Source organism: Anarrhichthys ocellatus, unplaced genomic scaffold (genome assembly GCF_004355925.1).
Source record: "Anarrhichthys ocellatus isolate YVR2014 unplaced genomic scaffold, GSC_Weel_1.0 scaffold83, whole genome shotgun sequence".
Taxonomy (NCBI): domain Eukaryota; kingdom Metazoa; phylum Chordata; class Actinopteri; order Perciformes; family Anarhichadidae; genus Anarrhichthys; species Anarrhichthys ocellatus.
The window spans coordinates 1,000,484-1,016,356 of record NW_022280113.1 but is presented as its reverse complement, the minus strand read 5'-3'; the positions used below and the strand labels follow the sequence as shown (position 1 = coordinate 1,016,356).

The 15,873-nt window shown below is 43.8% G+C and overlaps 3 protein-coding genes across 5 annotated transcripts in view; all 3 read right to left on the bottom strand.

The window, feature by feature from the left end:
• cfap52 (cilia and flagella associated protein 52) overlaps positions 1 to 2,271 on the bottom strand; it is a 17,380-nt gene extending 15,109 nt beyond the window's left edge. The window contains exons 1-3 of one of the 2 annotated variants that reach the window (XM_031874610.1): positions 972 to 2,271; positions 819 to 881; positions 142 to 341 (exon numbers count right to left, since the gene is read on the bottom strand). In XM_031874610.1, coding sequence (XP_031730470.1) covers positions 142 to 341; positions 819 to 879 — 261 coding nt within the window. In that variant the 5' untranslated portion in view covers positions 880 to 881; positions 972 to 2,271. Of the gene's footprint in view, positions 1 to 141; positions 342 to 818 lie in introns of both variants that reach the window. The other variant, XM_031874609.1, reaches the window with a different exon arrangement.
• Positions 2,272 to 2,913: 642 nt separating this feature from the next.
• LOC116398393 (zinc finger protein OZF-like) lies at positions 2,914 to 5,866 on the bottom strand. 2 transcript variants are annotated; one of them, XM_031874644.1, is made up of 3 exons: positions 5,711 to 5,866; positions 4,510 to 4,567; positions 2,914 to 4,416 (listed from the first exon to the last, which is right to left on the bottom strand). In XM_031874644.1, the coding sequence occupies exons 1-3, from the start codon at positions 5,717 to 5,719 to the stop codon at positions 3,302 to 3,304; spliced, it is 1,182 nt and encodes a 393-aa protein (XP_031730504.1). In that variant the 5' UTR covers positions 5,720 to 5,866; the 3' UTR covers positions 2,914 to 3,301. The 2 variants fall into 2 exon arrangements, with proteins under 2 accessions (XP_031730504.1, XP_031730502.1); XM_031874642.1 differs by having other exon boundaries at positions 4,510 to 5,866.
• An 863-nt stretch (positions 5,867 to 6,729) lies between these two features.
• On the bottom strand, positions 6,730 to 14,619 carry LOC116398395 (TBC1 domain family member 24-like). The gene is made up of 12 exons (XM_031874645.1): positions 14,407 to 14,619; positions 12,008 to 12,479; positions 11,644 to 11,846; positions 11,285 to 11,546; positions 11,034 to 11,150; positions 9,841 to 10,257; positions 9,497 to 9,736; positions 9,178 to 9,333; positions 8,610 to 8,673; positions 8,378 to 8,476; positions 7,945 to 8,242; positions 6,730 to 7,827 (listed from the first exon to the last, which is right to left on the bottom strand). Exons 2-12 carry the CDS (start codon positions 12,211 to 12,213, stop codon positions 7,652 to 7,654), a joined length of 2,238 nt encoding a protein of 745 aa, XP_031730505.1. The 5' UTR covers positions 12,214 to 12,479; positions 14,407 to 14,619; the 3' UTR covers positions 6,730 to 7,651.
• Between the last annotated feature and the right edge of the window lie 1,254 nt (positions 14,620 to 15,873).

Below are 15,873 nucleotides of genomic sequence, written 5' to 3'. Positions count from 1 at the left end.
TACATATATATATATATATATATATATATATATATATATATATATATATATATATATGTGGTAAGAACTGGTGGTGGGGATTAAGTTGAGTCAACCATATGAGAGATTTTAGAAATTATAATGCATAACTTCTACGCCTACATCAGAGCCCATGAAGGTGACCTGTCCAGAGGCGATATACGATCCACTTGTGGACACTGAAATACAGGTTACATTGTGCGTGTGTCCATGCAGGAACTCCTGCTTGCCATCTTCGATCCTCTGAAGAATGACCGAGCATCCCAGAGGGTAGATCAGGTGCTCTCGGTCCGGATGGACTCTCAGACCAGAAAACACGTGCCCTGATGAGACATGAATGTAAACGTTAGCATACCGGTCACGTGAGATAAGACGGGTAAACGCACAGGGGGGAAAAAAGTTTGCAATCGTGATGGATGGTCTATTGTTGATTTAAAAAAAGTAGATGAGCAGACAGCAATGAGAATGTGCAACCTTTTCCTGTTTGAATCCAACCAAGTAACTGTTACATATTATTTATATAGTTAGCTTAAGATAATTAGCAAAACACTTTATCATTTAGCGTCAACTTAAAGTACATTACACAATTTAGCTAGTATTAACTTAAAAACGTCAAAGATTGTTGAAACGTTTTCATGTTCACAGATTAGCATGCTTATAAATTAAGCAAGTTGCGTTCCTTAGGGTTTGAATTGTTAACCATGGTTTTGACGTTAGGTCAGTTAGCTAGTAAACGGCTAGTTAGCTAGGTTAACGTTAGCTACGTTAGATGCGTAACTAACGTTTGCAGGAAAACTTACCGTTAAACCCAATAACAGCCTCTAGTTCAAGTTGAGGCACGCCCTGCGTTGCAAGAGCCATGGCTGAAACAATGTATTATGCTGTAAAATGTTGATACGCCCAAACGTTACTAACATCAAGAAAGTCGCTTAAAAAATAACTAACTAACCTACCACTCTTTTCTCAAACCAGCCTGACAGCTCTCCAACGTTAGCTACATCAAACAAACGTTACCTAGCAACAGCTGGGATTCTATTGGCCACTGTCATTGGTGGGTCCTCGTTGCCTTCAGGTGCCCTCGGAAATGTTATAAATTACCTTGAAATGGGTGAACGTACACAAATTAAGATAAATATGTACACCACTGGTTGTTTTTTTCATTTAATCCCTGGTTAGTGATTTTAAGGGACAAATCTACAGGTTAAATAGAAATATGTTTCTACTACATGCCATATTTTTATTGGACTGATCAACTATATGTTCTGGGAACCGACATTACACTAACCACCTTAAAGGCAACGGTGGTTTTCACGATAGGCATCACAGCAACATGCAGCAGAATAGTTTGGTACACCACAACAAACGCCATACACAAAAATTATTTATGAAAACAGTTTATTGGTGACTATATTTTCTATAAAATAGCTTTTGTTTAACTTATGTTGCTCAAAGGTGAATTCACATCGTTATCAGCACAACTCAAAGTACATTTTAGATCATATGTGTGATATAAGTCCAACTGTGCAAAAAGTTTTATATTCATTTTCATTTCACACAGCTCATACCAGAGGAAAACTGTTATGAGAAGGTTTAATTTAAAAAAAATAAACAAACATTTAAAAAAAGATTTTGACAAATAAAGTTTTGTTTTTGGCATTCAAGTGTTATTGTAATATTCAAAACAATTTAAAAAAGAAAGTAAATTTTTTGGAAAATCACTGAGCTACTGGCATGGACTGAACAACACACACGTCTTGGTTAATGTTAATGAGTGTGTGTGGCTTCACTGTTTACGCGAGGTAGCAGATAACATCAGTTGGAGTTAAACACTATTGGGGAAGCAGACATTTACTCAGATTTAGTCAAGACTTCAGTCTGACATCTCCATCAATCACACAGGTGCAGAGACGTCGCCGGCATGGTTTCTAGCATCAGTTTGGCTGCATGTCAAATACGAGTTCAGGTCTTGGAGTCAGGGCAACTCTACTTTGGTTGTGACACATCTTTTGGTTTGGAATTCTTCCACACTAGCTGAAGGCAAGGACATCTGTCATAAAGGAAGATGTAAACAGAGCTTCACCACATACAGCAGTGTACATAAATAGCCACATGATCGGTCTTCACCCAATTAATTGAACACAAAAATCTAATCTGGAGGCCTGTACTGAGAGCATCTAACTCAGTGATTTTCAACCACTGTGCCGCGGCACACCAGTGTGCAGTGAGAGATCGTCAGGTGTGCTGTGGGAAATTGTCCAATTTCACTTAATGAGTCCAAAAAAATATTATTTAGTTGTTGCAAATACTTTGCCATTGTTGAGCGTCTGAGCTGCAATATAGTGGCTGGCTAAGTAATAAATACTCTTCCATGCCAGTGGATCACAGTATGATCACAGACATGTGTGAGGCAGTATAAGTCTCCACTGCTGTGTTCCCGACTGCGCATTTTGCTGATAAACTGGGCGCACTTGGCACAGAGATCACTCGGCGATTTGCCGACTTTGCAGCTCAGAAATTTAAACTTGAACTGCTCAGCAATCCGTTTGCAGTTGACATGGAAAGAGCACCTGTGGAGCTGATAGACCTCCAGTGTAATGACACTCAAGGCAAAGTATGACTCTGAGGGCGCTGCACAGTTTCCAAGCTTCACCCCCGAAACGATGCCTTAACTCCGCCTACATGCTGCTCAAATGCTCTGCATGTTTGGGAGCACATACCTGTGTGAGCAGCTGTTCTCTGTGATGAAGAGGAACACAAACCCACACAGGAGTCATCTCACTGATGCACCTTCACTCCATCGTGAGGGTTTCCACAGAACCTAACCCCAGATATTAATGAACTGGCAGCCAAAAAAAGATGCCAAACATCTGGCTCTGGCACATATGCATAAAATAATGTAGCCTACCTAAACATGTATTCTTTTTGCACTTTGTCCAATATGCCTTCTATCCTGTTTATTAAATGGTCCTCAACGTAGTCCCAATCTTTAATTTTGTCCCTCCCTGGGATTGAGTTTGACACCCCTGCAAAGGTGTCATTTTGTAACGTTTTTGGTTGTTGGTGTGCCGCGGGATCTTTTTAATGTAAAAAATGTGCCGCGGGTCAGAAAAGGTTGAAAAACACTGATCTAACTGATATTTTGTGGCAAAATAAGGCAATCGGCAGGGTGAATAGTCACAAAGCTTGAAAATGAGTTCTCAATGCACGACAGAACACCACGTGTTATCTCGACTGAGGCTCCAGGAAGATAGCTTGACGATGAAAATGTCCTCGCTTCTATTTTTCAACTGCTAGGATTCTCCGAGGGTCCTTCAAAACTTAATCTGCCTTTCGATGCGTCCATAGACATCTGTCTGTGTGTGTGCGTCCTCCGGTGTCTGCTGAGCGAATGGCTCCATGAAAACCTGCGACCGCAGGTGAGGCACAGGTACGGCCTTTCTCCCGTGTGCGTCCTCTGGTGTTTCGTCAGCGACTTGTACCGTGTGAAGGTCGCCCCGCATTCATTGCAAATGTACTTCTCGGACTTGATGTGAACATTTTGCTCGTGTTCTTTCATGTTGCCCAGCTGCGAGAAGCCCTTGCCGCACACGGGGCAAAGGTGCGGCTTCTCTCCCGAGTGGGTTAACCCGTGAATATTCAAATCCTGGCGGGAATAAAACCCCTTGGCGCAGATGACGCATTTGTATGGTCTCTCCCCCGTGTGGCTCCTCATGTGCCTTTTGAGTCCTTCAGAGCGGGAGAAGCGGCTCTCGCACAGGGTGCACCGGAAAGGTTTCTCTCCCGTGTGGGAGCGGAAGTGCCGACGGAGCTCCGAGGCCTTGAAGAAGCACATCCCGCAGTCGGCGCAGCAGTGAGCTTTCTCCGGCTGCTCCTCGTGCGTCTTCTCGTGCGCTTTGCAGTGGCCCGACTCGGAGAACCCTTTCCCGCAGACGGAGCAGGTGAAAGGCTTCTCCCCGGTGTGCATCCGCTTGTGACGGACGAGCTTGTTAAGTTTGCTGAACGTCTTCGTGCAGAACGAGCACTGATGGGGCACCTTCGGTTTCTTCGAGTGGGTGCGCTTGTGCCTCTCGAGCTTCGACGGCCTGTTGAACACCTTCCCGCAGTCGGGACAGGGGTGCTGGTTAGTCCTGCTGTGGCAGTTCTGGTGTCGGATCAGCTTCTCTTGTTGCGTGAAACTCTTCTCGCAGTGCTGACACTGATGAAGAGTCTTGGGCTTCCTCGTGTGCACAGGCCTATGCCTCTCCAGCTTTGACGGTCTGTCGAACGTCTTGCCGCAGACAGAGCAAATGTAGCTCTTGTCTGATGCGCTGCTCTGTGGCCGTCTCTCGGGCTCGGCGGCGGTTGAGTCATCATTGGAATCCGATTCCGAGATCTCCTTTATGTAGACTCCTCCGGGACCTGAGGAACAGTCGCATCAAAGAATTACCGACTAATATTACCCAAAGGACCCAAAGAAAAATGATGAAAACACAAGGAAGCATCAACGCTTACTTTCCTCTGAAGATTCTGTTTTAACGACAGACGCGGCACCCGGGCCCATGACTGCAGCCTGTTCACATGCACAGACGCAAAAACAGACACAAACAGAGGAATTGGAAACTGACATCAGTATGGTAGAGCAGGGATTCAGTGTTGGACTGTATAACATAGCTGAGCGTCACTGGATTGTTGAGGATGAAACTGATTTAAACATGTTGTAATGATATATCGTCAAATAGCACTTATTTTTCTCATGTAAACACACTCAAACATATAATATAATTTGAATGCAAATCCCTTAGATATGTTTATTTTGTATTTATAAAATGCATTATGAATAAAATCAACTTGTCAGTGCTCTATGAGGGGGACTATGTCATAGTGATATTTTCTGAATGACCACACACCTAATTTGGTAATTCAGCAATGGCTATTTCAACAAGGTCCTGGCATGGCAGGGTTCAGCTGTTTGGGTCAGGTGGTGGTTTACTACCATTGACATGTAGCTCTGCTAGCTGACAACCAGAAATGAATGTGGTATGCTGGGTGATGAGGACCCCCACAGAGGAGAACGTGAAGCATAACAATCCAGCTGTTGTCTCGTATGGCGTGTTAATGTTACTTATGATAAACCTCTCGAAGATTACACCAGGTGTTGAGAGACGCGTCTCCGTCTTTACCCCATCATCTCTGAAGCAGGGTTAAGATATCACAAAGGCCCCTTGTTGACTGTTTTTATTGCACCATCGCCTGACGAGATAGACTATATTTATATGCCATTAATCTACCGACTAGCTATGTGACTTAGCTGTTCACAATTGTGACTTTTGAGGGATCACGCTGCAATGACAAAACGGACGACACGCGAGAGAGCGTTACAGAATGCGCCTCAAATTGGACAGTAAACAGTGTTGATTCAGAAAAAAACACATCTGGATATGATGGATGTGTAAAAATGCAGTAAACATGTTTTTGTATTGCGTTTAGCATGACCAAGTGTCTTTACAGAGACACCCTCCCCCGACTGTTGTGTTAGCGCAAACTATTGTGTTGCTTTAGTGGCTGTAAAAAAGAGTTTGGATGATTGTTTATCTGGGACACACATGCACACAACAAGTCAACGTTAGCTATCGGCTAACTTAGCAGAAGCTAACGTTGGCTAGCATAGCAAAGACGTACACGGTCGAGCAGGGCATAAAATATTGAGTCCCACCTCTTTCATAATCCTTAAAACCGAAGGTCAGTCACATCTTTTCTCTGCAGCGTTTTAAATTGAACCTTCTTGACATTTCACGATAACTACTTCGCTACTGCGGTCTGGCTAGCAAACAACTCGGATCTCCGTGGTCAATTCAGCCGTCACTGAAAATTTTAGTGCACCTATATACTGACATTCGTGGTAAACTCCTTCAAACGACCCAGATCGGGAGCGAGCGAGGGGCTGTTCGAAGTTAGCGGAGGGATCGACGTGAGATAACTTCCGGTTTTCAAAATATGTCAACAATACGTATACAAACTGCATATACGGAAATAATATTAATTGAATTACATTCACATTAAGTATAAAACATGTTACCTGTATCTTATGAGTTAAATGAAAAATACAACTGAATTGTGTGTGTATTTATTCTTTGATTTGAGGGTTGCTGAAAGATAATCAAAGGAATAATAGCTACGCTTTGTTGACATCTTATTTGGAAAACCGGAAATAGTCTAACGTGGATCCTCCGCTAACTTCGCAAAGTCCCTCGCTCACTCCCTTTGAACGGTTTTACCATGAATGTCAGTATATAGGTGCACTACAATTTCCGTGTCTTCTGTCTTGACCGCAGTCTAATTGCTGCAGTTTGCCGAACAAGTTATAGCATATAAATGTTGATTCCCGTTGTCCGATCCTTACACGATACCTTCATATGCCACACGTAAATTCGGAATTTAAATGGTTGTTGTCGATTAATATTTTATTGTACTGCTCATGCGCCGCGTAGGTGACCTGCATTGTGCTGTGGTATCTGAATGATGAGACAATAGTACACAATATGTACAGCTTAACGTTTTATTTTAAAGAAAAATGTGTCAACTGAGGTAAAGCAAGTTACAGTAGACGCATCCAAACCTTACGCTGATTTAACAATGGCATACAAACCAACCGGGTATGTTGGCTGTTGACATCGTTTTTATTATCCGCTCAAAATGTGTTTTTGTCTTTTATCACAAAAACAAACAATCGAGCAACCAAACAAACAAACAAGAATACATTTTCACACTTTCAGATCAGCTTCAGATGCATCCTTACCACTTACGATAGTTTCACAAGCACACGAACGCAGCACATGTCTCATAAACAAGGTGTGCATAAAGGATATCAAAACCCTTCACGTCATTTTAACAGCAAATAAACAGACATGCCCTCGTATACACACGTCACAGGCCTACACCCCTTATTAGTAATAGCCTCCATATGTTGACAACTCAGAACTTAGAAAGGTTAAACAGAAAGTAAAAATATTTTTTTTTCAGTATTACACAGTAAAAAAATATATAATGTTCACAACAGGTCTATATCAGAATAAGTCATTAGACATAGGGAAAACACGAGCCACTGATCACAACATGTGAAAAAGAGCATGAAGTTAAATTGCGTATCAAATGCAAATAAACTGCAAAATACAAAAACATGTGGAATTATATGCATCCGGGTAAAGTACTCTCTTTTTTTGTGCAACAGATAGGATTCATTACAGCAGATGTTGTTGCATGCAATAGCTCTAGCTGGCGTGTCTCAACCCTTCCCTCTGTGATAAGATGAGAAGTTGTTTTTTTTTCGTGTGGAGATTTTCCTTATGTTTTAAGAGAGCTTCTCTGTGAGAGGAACCATTGTTTATGTGGGCTTGTGTAGAACCGTGAGACGAAATGTGCAATATAAGGCTCTACAAATAAACTTGACTTGACATGTGGACATCAAAGTCAAGTAAAATCTCCCTCAATTGCTTTGTAATATGTCATGTGCACACATCTGCATTTCACAAAATAAATATCTGAACATTTAAATAAAAATCAAGTCCAATGAAACAGCATTGTGGAAAAAAAATGTGTTTAGACAACAAATATGCAAAGTTTCACGGCTTCTCTCTCTCTCTCTCTGCCCGTTAGTCTACTGAGAGGGAAAGCTGTGAGAAAAGGAAATAGAGTTCTGGATGCCCCACACTTCCAGGGCCTGGATCTTGAAATGTCCCTTGCAGAGTTGGTTGCTCTTGAATGTGTCACAAGGCTCTGAGAGCCCCCCCTCTAGGTCTTCCTGTAGGCAGAGTGCGTGGCCTCCATCACCACCTAAGAAAGCACAGACATCAGCACCGCATACACACACTGTTAACTAGAACTTTTTATAATGAATAAATGAGACCTAACAATATGTTCAAGACCTAACAATATGTTCCACTGGCGTACCGATTATGAGCTGACTGTCACTGCCTGCGATGAACATGGAGGCTTCCTGTTCCTTGGATCTCCTCGGCTCTTTGGCTGTCGTGGGCTCCTCTGATGGGGCGGTGAAGGGGATCGTCAGGTAGCTGGGGTCCTGGGGGGTTCCGGCGGGACAGGTCAGAGTCGGGGTGGCGATGGGGGAGCAGCCACCGTTGGACACCGGAGAGGAGGCCAAGCTGCCGTCTCGAGCCTGCTGAGGGGAAGCTGCTCTGGTCATTATGTTGACCATAGCCTGCTGGTAGCACTCCATGTTGGGACGCAGCTGAGGGAGAGAGCACACTTTATTTATTGAAGGATAATATAGAAAGGTGACCGACTTGAAGCATGTCGCAGCAAACCCTGTGATGTGACGAGTTGAACTGAAGAAGAAGAAGAAGAAAGCAGGAATATGTCTCACCGTAAAAACAAAACATTCCCCGGTTCCAAAATACGCGAGTCCCTGAGAGTCGTGCTTTTTCCTTTCTATCACATCTGTTGACAGGAACGCACCAAAGACCTGAGAAATGAGAATTATTTCAGCACAAAATGTATTCCATAATTATGATCAGTAGACATTGGGTTCAAATCTATTAAATAAAAAAGAAAAGCATATATAGCTAAATATTCCAATATTCATTTTCCAATGTTACCTCTTCACACACAGTTTTGATAATCAAGACCGCTGGTTCGTGTCCCTCCACATGTGAATAGAATCTACATGAGAGAGAGAAAACACAGGATTTATTGTTGTTTTTAATATCCATGTCCTTATACTTTTTAACAGACTGTTCAGAACTAGTTATTTCAACTTAAGGTATTTTTTGGTAAACAGCGTGAGCTGAACTGTGAGTGGCTTGACTTTTACACTCAAAGCAAACATGTTGATAGTGAAAACACGCGGCACCGTTCTGTTAACTAGACCTGAGAATCTGCTTTCCACTGCTGGCACATAGTGTTCAGCAGTTATTGATCCATGATGCCCTGGCCCTCATTTAAAGGGACAGTTCACCCCAGAGTCAAAAAACACATATTCAACGCCGATATCTCCAAAACTAGGCAACTCACACCAAAACAATCTGGACTGATAAATACTACTACAGGTGAGAGGAAAGATATATACTTTCAATTTTGGGGTGAACTGTCCCTTTAATAGTGCAAGTATGAGGAGACAGAATGAGATGTTTTTTCTCGATGGCGTGTCAAACGAAGGTGGCTTACGAAGCGAGGCTTCTTCCGTGTTCCGCCGTGCTAAACAGCCGGATGGGGCTGAAAAGGGAGAAGCGCTCAGGTATCCAGGCCCAGACGACTCTCATCTCGGTCCCAGTCACGACACTGGAGGCGAAGTTGCTGAAGTTCACCGTCTCGACCGACTGCCTTTAGGAAATTGAAATAAGATAAATGTGAGCTTTTGTTTTTCAGCAATTACCCATCATGAAAAGTCCTTATACTTATTATAAGCAGATCCCTTTCCTGTTATTTCTGCCGACAAATAAGCCTCTCACGGACTGTTCTATACCAAACTTCTGCGCTGACCCACCTCTTTTGGTGCGTGCCGACACCTTTTTGCATGAGGGCGTCCTTGTTGGCGTTGAACAGGAGGTTGAGCTCCCTCCGCGTGGCCATCGAGATCATGAAGGCCCTCTCCAGAAGATTCTCAGCCGTGCAGTGGCGAGCCACGCTCTGCACGAACCTCTTCATGTCTGTGCGGAAGTCCTCCACGTCTGCCACTCTGGATGACACGGATACCTTGTAGAGGCTGAGCAAAGCCAACGCCACCCTACGCAAGAAACGACACGGTTACGGTGTCGCTCCGGAAGTAACGGCCATGCCGTGAGAAACCACACACTCAGATTTTTGTTTCCGCGTGAGGCAGCAACAAACCTGTAGAGGACCTTGTAGCCCTCCAAGATGTAGACATCCAGCACTCTGATGGCGTATGTGAAGGGAAGGTCGGCGAATATCCACATGATCCAGTCGGAGTAGAACTCAAAGAGGTTCTGGTGAGAGCTGGCGATCAGCTTGCGGATGCCCCTGCAGCACCTGTTGGCGAGGTCCCCGAAGGTCATGCAGGAGGCGCGGTAGGTGAGGAAGGTCTGGTCGATGTAGCGCTTGTTGGGGTCGTCGTAGCAGATGAGCCGGGACACGCTGTGGAAACACTCGGCCTCGTCCTCGCTGAAGTGGAGGAGGAGGGAGACCAGTTCGGGCAGGATGGGGCAGAAGTTCATGTCCGGGAAGCATTTGCCGAGGCAAATGAGGATCTTTTTCACGGAGTTCAGGCCTGCTTTGTTGAGACAGTATCTGGATAAGAGAGGACGGAGAAGACGATTCACTTGGGGAGACTTTCATTTAAAAGCACTCATGATAATTCAACATTTAAAGCATAACATCTCGCATCAGATCTTTTTTTTCTTTTTAAATCCAACAAAGGTCACTCAAAATTAACCAAATTAACTGACATGTTTAAAGCTACTACAATGAACTTCCATTTTGTGTTGATTTTGGCGGTCTGCGTGGATGAAAGTGGTAGTGTTACTGAGTCCCTTTAGAAAACCAATACAACTAATTTCACTGCAGCAGGTTTTGACAGGTTTTGACCAAAGCTCAGTTCTGGTTCTGGTTCTCCCGTGCCTCTCTTCCCTCCAGCGGGCCCAGCAATACGGCCTGGGTCTCCAGCAGCGTGGTGTCGGCGTCGGCTCCCATGCGGGGACCGGAGGAGCAGAGAGGAGAAGCTCTGCTCCTGGAGGAGGAGGAGACGCTGCCGCCGGGGCGGTGAGCTCTCCTCCTCCCACCGGAGCACCCGATTGCAGGTCGAAGGCGAAGCCAGATCCGGGTCTGTCTGTGGCGGGCTGGTCGCTGCCTGGAGACCCCGAAGGTATCTGAGCTGAAGGAGTTCCTGGTGAATCTGCATGATTTAATCTGAGTGCCTTGCAGTAACTTTAAACATGATGAGGGCACTTTACAGGTTTGTTCTCTTGCTAGTTTAATCTTCATACGTTTTTTTTAACTACAGTCTACATGTTTTTATATCGCACCATGTCTATGACACATGACCCAACATTATCCCACCAAAGTACCTGGGTATTTCTCCTGCCTCCATGTACTCTGGGACCGCATGGGTGCTGATTTTCTGTTCTCCAAAGTGTTGCTTGGCCACTTCATAGTGGACATTTCTGTCTGGAGTGATGCACCTGCTGCAGATTCAACATCAATTGCATTTGGATTTAGAAAGGAAAAAGCACCCACCGACTTTGCAAAAAGTCTCATCAATCAATGCACCGTGTGCTTCATGACATCATTTATAAAAATTCAATGAGACAATCTTAACCTTGAGTTGATGCTGTGGATGATGTGGTAGTAAGCTTTGGCCCTCAGCGTGTGCGGCGTGGCCCAGAATCCCTCTCGGCCCATGGTTTTCAGCTGCTGGTGGTCACTCTGCAGGATCTGCTGGTACCGTTCCGCAGCTTCGGGGTCGATCTTCTCCCAGTCCACAAACTGCCCATACTTCATCCCCGAGCAGGAGTTAATCTCCCAGTTGTCCGACTCAGAGATGGTCATCATGGACACTGGCTTGAGATTGCCTTTACTGCCTGAGCAAAGTATGCACATACACTCAGTTTTATTTTTGGCAAATAGACTTTGGGAGAGGAACACATGCGATTATGAAAAATAGCATAATTTCAGTACCATTATGTTCTCTTGTTTGTGAATGCTTGCTTCGTTTGGACTTGGACTTCTTAGAGCTGACTGGAACACCGGGCCCATCCCCTTCTCTCTTTTCCTTTTTGTTCACTTGATACTGGATTAGGGAGCTCGCCCTCTCCCTCAGCGGACTGGACTGTGAGAAGTTCCCCGCGTCGTAATCGGAGGTCTCACAGCTGTAAAAGGACCTGGAGAGCAGTAGAATCAGCATTAACTATGTGCTCAGTAATAAGCCCCTTTTTTTTCTTGTGTTTTCCCACAACAATAAAAGCCAAAACCCACATCAATTAAAAGTAAGACACGTGACTGTTGAATGATGAGAAAAAAAACAGCACATGTGAAAACGTACCTGGAGCGAGGCCTCAGATAGGTCTCCTCTGTCTGCGTCTGCACGCCGTAGTTCTTGCTTTCCTCCGAACTGTAGTAGGAGTGAGACCTTTGCCGGCCTCTGCCCTCTGCCACGGAGCCCAGGTCCTGGTTGGACGACGCGCACATTGTGATGGAATTCATGTCGCCACAGTCGGAGAACTCCGCCGTTCTTGAAACGTCGATCATCGTCTCAAGTCTTGTCGCTCCACGTGCTGCGATCTGGAGAGTTAAAAGTGTCACTAAGCTGCTCGTTCTGAGGGCCGGGGCGTTATATAGGCCTGTGGGCCTGCGGTCACGTGAGACAGGTATGGTGGTAGGGTTTGTTTGTGGTGACTCCAGCCGTTGACAAAAAAAACAAACAGTTGAGCTGACTTTCCTGTTTTAACATTGGCAACGTGCAGTGTCTCATTCTGAGAAGTAATTAGTCCAACTGGAATGTATCCTCGGTGCCACTAAAATCAGAAGCATGATATAAGGAATAAAAACATCCAGATCACATGACATAACACACTTTACATCCACTCGCACCTCAAGAGATCTTTCATCGCTGTTGCAGTTATTACAGACGAGCTTTTAATATTATCTGCTTATAGGGAAACCTGTCGAAGAATTCAATATTCATAACAAGGTCATCAGAAACAGGAGTGTAATCATGTTCTTTTCTCCGAAACCGCCTGCAGAGAAATGTCAAATGATTCTATTCCAAGAAGTCCTCCAAAGGTTATTATTCGACACAACAGATGTGTGTTTTGATCAAAACACAACTACTGTTTGGTCATGAAACATAAAACCTCGACAAGCACTTATCTCATATGTGGGCGCCGCATGTAACCGAGTTGAAAAACAAACTCTAGGGATGTCGTTGGTCCTTCATGTTAATTTCCATGAAGGGCTGGCATACTATCAAGTCATGCTTGTACAGTTTGGGGGCAATGTAAGTAAATGAAAGCAGTTACAACACAGATATCATTCAGCCTGCATACTATTCAGTCTGTGACCTATATTGTGACAAGGAGCGTACCGTTTACATCTCTTTAGGTCCATACAAACATTGTACAGAATTCACAAGGAGGGGAGGGTGTTGCTGGGGGGGGGGGGGAGGTTGTATTTGGGTACCAGCACTCATGTGTGTCAGCACAAGAAATGTGTCAAACTACACGGGGAGGAGAAAATAAGGGGATGGTTTTATTGTGCAACACAGAAAACGGTGTAAAAAGCAAAAATCCACTTGTCATAACCAGGTTAATAATAAACAGTTGGTCTCTCAGCATTTAATTCATTTGTGGGAAGAAAACTAAATGCAATTCTTTCTTTTTTTCTGAAGATTATTATTTAAGCTATAAGATATCGTTTCAGTAAAAACTCAATTGCAGTTGAGGTGCATAACAGGAATCACAAATAACGTAATTTAGTCACCGACGCAAACTAGAGGCGAGAGGGGCATCTCGTCACACTTTTTGCTTTCACTTCAATTTCTCGGTCTAGTACATTGCAGTCAGTCATTTTTCCTATTAAACTAAATAATACATCCTGAGGTCCACTTGTATGATCATAAGATTTCTCAGTCAATATGGAGTTATAAATGGGAAAGCACAGGAAGTGCATTTGTGACAAGTTGATGTTGAAGTTCGATGTACGCGAAAGGTTTTTTCTCTGCAATAATAACTTGATTCGATCGCCACCCTGAATGCTCTTTTTGATGGTTTCTAGGCCTTCAACCACAAGGCTGAATGGATTGCTGTTATGCACTTTTCAGAATTTCCTATAGGCCACAGGGTAATCCAAATGTGCTTTTCTGATTGCATACTGTCCAGGACGATTACACAAACAAAGCCCATTCTTTCTCTAGATCTAACCTCTTCAAGCTGGAGCCTCTTTAAAAGAGACACGTATTCATAGAGATCAGTTTCAAGATGGCCCCTTCAATATGGGACAGGTTAGGCCCTCTCGACCCTTTGTCTTGATACCTGCAATATGAGTGAGAACAAAGCTACCAGAGCTTCCAACTCTTCGGATTTGATTTCATGGTGGACGAGAGCTTCAAAGTGTGGCTCATTGAGATCAATGGCGCTCCGGCCTGTGCGCAGTCAGTACCATTCAGCTGATCATTTGTGTTCAAAATGTTTCTTTCACTTTTTTTCCCCCCGTCCAGGAATCTTACAGCCTTGTTCTCTGTCTCCTATTCACATCTATACCTGCAGTCTGCATTTAGACTTCTCTTGGCCTGCATTTACAATATGGAGAAAACAAGCTTTGTGTGTATGTTTGTTGTTTTTCTTCCTTGGAGGGTCAGAGTCAGAGATAGGAAAGCTTTGAAAGCATTATCATCGTTTCAAAGATAAACAGTAGAATTTTGCTCCTTACTTAACTTTTATTTACCTCCATCTTCACCACCAACTCCTGCTCCTCCCCCAAACTGAGAGGGCCTCTCCACGTGGGCCCTTTCACTCGACTGTAAGCACACGCGAATCCTCCCCCTTCGTCTCCTCCGTACGGCTTCTTCACGCTCCGTCCTCACTCCTGAACTCTACCTGAGAAGTAGCACATGCCGGCGAGCATGGAGAGGGAAGTCACCGAGCTGCAGAGAGGATGTGATTTTTAATTTAAGCAGCAATAACAATCGACAGGATATAATATTCATTTTTTTTATCCAGAGCAAATTGAGTATTTTTAGGTATACAATCAAAATGTCCCGACAGCTCTGGTGGAGATGGACTCATCCTGAGGACGGCTGCTGTCTTCCAGATGTTTTTACGGTCAGGTCACTACCGTTAGATCCTCACTGATCTTGATGAGAGATTTAATAATGAATGAAGGCCTAATTAATGAAGTTTACGAGGCTGTGCCACGTGCGTAAAATGCGCAGAACGCCTCTTTCAATGTGGAGACACATCGATCCTGCTGCTGTGTGATGACGAGTATTTAATAAACTAAAAGGAAAGAATACTAAATACAAACAAACGGCGTGAACATACACATTAGTGTGAAGATAACACTGATTATAAAAAAGGTTGTGGTATGCAGATAGCACAGTATTGATCGAGATCCAGGAGGTGGCAGCAACGTGGTGCTGCCACGTAATTGATGCCGTAAAACCCCAAAGACGAAGAAGAAGCTTCTTGCTCCCCCTGAAGAAGACACATGTGGAAACGTAAATAAATAGAGATTGATGAAGTGAACAGGTGTGTGTGTGCTGTCCTCCTCCTTCAGCCAGAGAAGAGTTCCAGCAGCAGCACAAGTTTGATGAGATCGAGTTGTTTCTTTGTTTGAAATGCATAAGGCTTCATAAAACTCTTAAGGGTTATAAAGAATAAAACATTGTGGAAATAATATTTTATAAGTTCGGCGTTCATGATGCTTTATACCTCCATGTCAAAGTGACAACGACGTCTGTCTGTGTGTGTTTCTTTCCTTCTGCTTATCTTTCTCTCTGCCTTGGTGTCAACAAATTCTGAATATAATGGTTTATGGGCAGATGGGAGTTTGTCAGTGTTGGGGAAGTTGTTGAGAATGACTATAATCACAATAATACTGTTAATATTCGTAGTAATAATGAGAACACATCAAAAATAAAGATATGAGTCTTGTGTTACACAGCACATTATAACTACCATAACTTTATTCAGTTATTCAGACACAGAACTGCTCCAACGTGTCAAAACAGATTATAATTTCTACGTTTTTGAAATGGAATAATGTGTTACAAACATCAATAACACGTGATAGCATAACTGTATGAGTTTCAAGTGAAGTGACAGCACTGTGAGTTATTAGCTATTGTCCAGCGGCCCGTCCTAAACCTGCTGAGACTCTTCCAAAGCCTCGGGCCACCATCCTGCCTGCAGA

Bases quoted from the DNA above. Each gene is read 5' to 3' on its own strand.
- LOC116398393 (XM_031874642.1), bottom strand. From the start codon at position 4,666: ATGTTATACAGTCCAACACTGAATCCCTGCTCTACCATACTGATGTCA. The intron at 4,417-4,509 runs GTAAGCGTTGAT...ACTGTTCCTCAG, and splicing joins AACAGAATCTTCAGAGGAAA to GTCCCGGAGGAGTCTACATA.
- LOC116398395 (XM_031874645.1), bottom strand. From the start codon at position 12,213: ATGATCGACGTTTCAAGAACGGCGGAGTTCTCCGACTGTGGCGACATG. The intron at 10,258-11,033 runs GTACTTTGGTGG...TCTCTTATCCAG, and splicing joins GAGGCAGGAGAAATACCCAG to ATACTGTCTCAACAAAGCAG. The intron at 8,243-8,377 runs GTGAGACATATT...TCTCTCCCTCAG, and splicing joins GGGAATGTTTTGTTTTTACG to CTGCGTCCCAACATGGAGTG.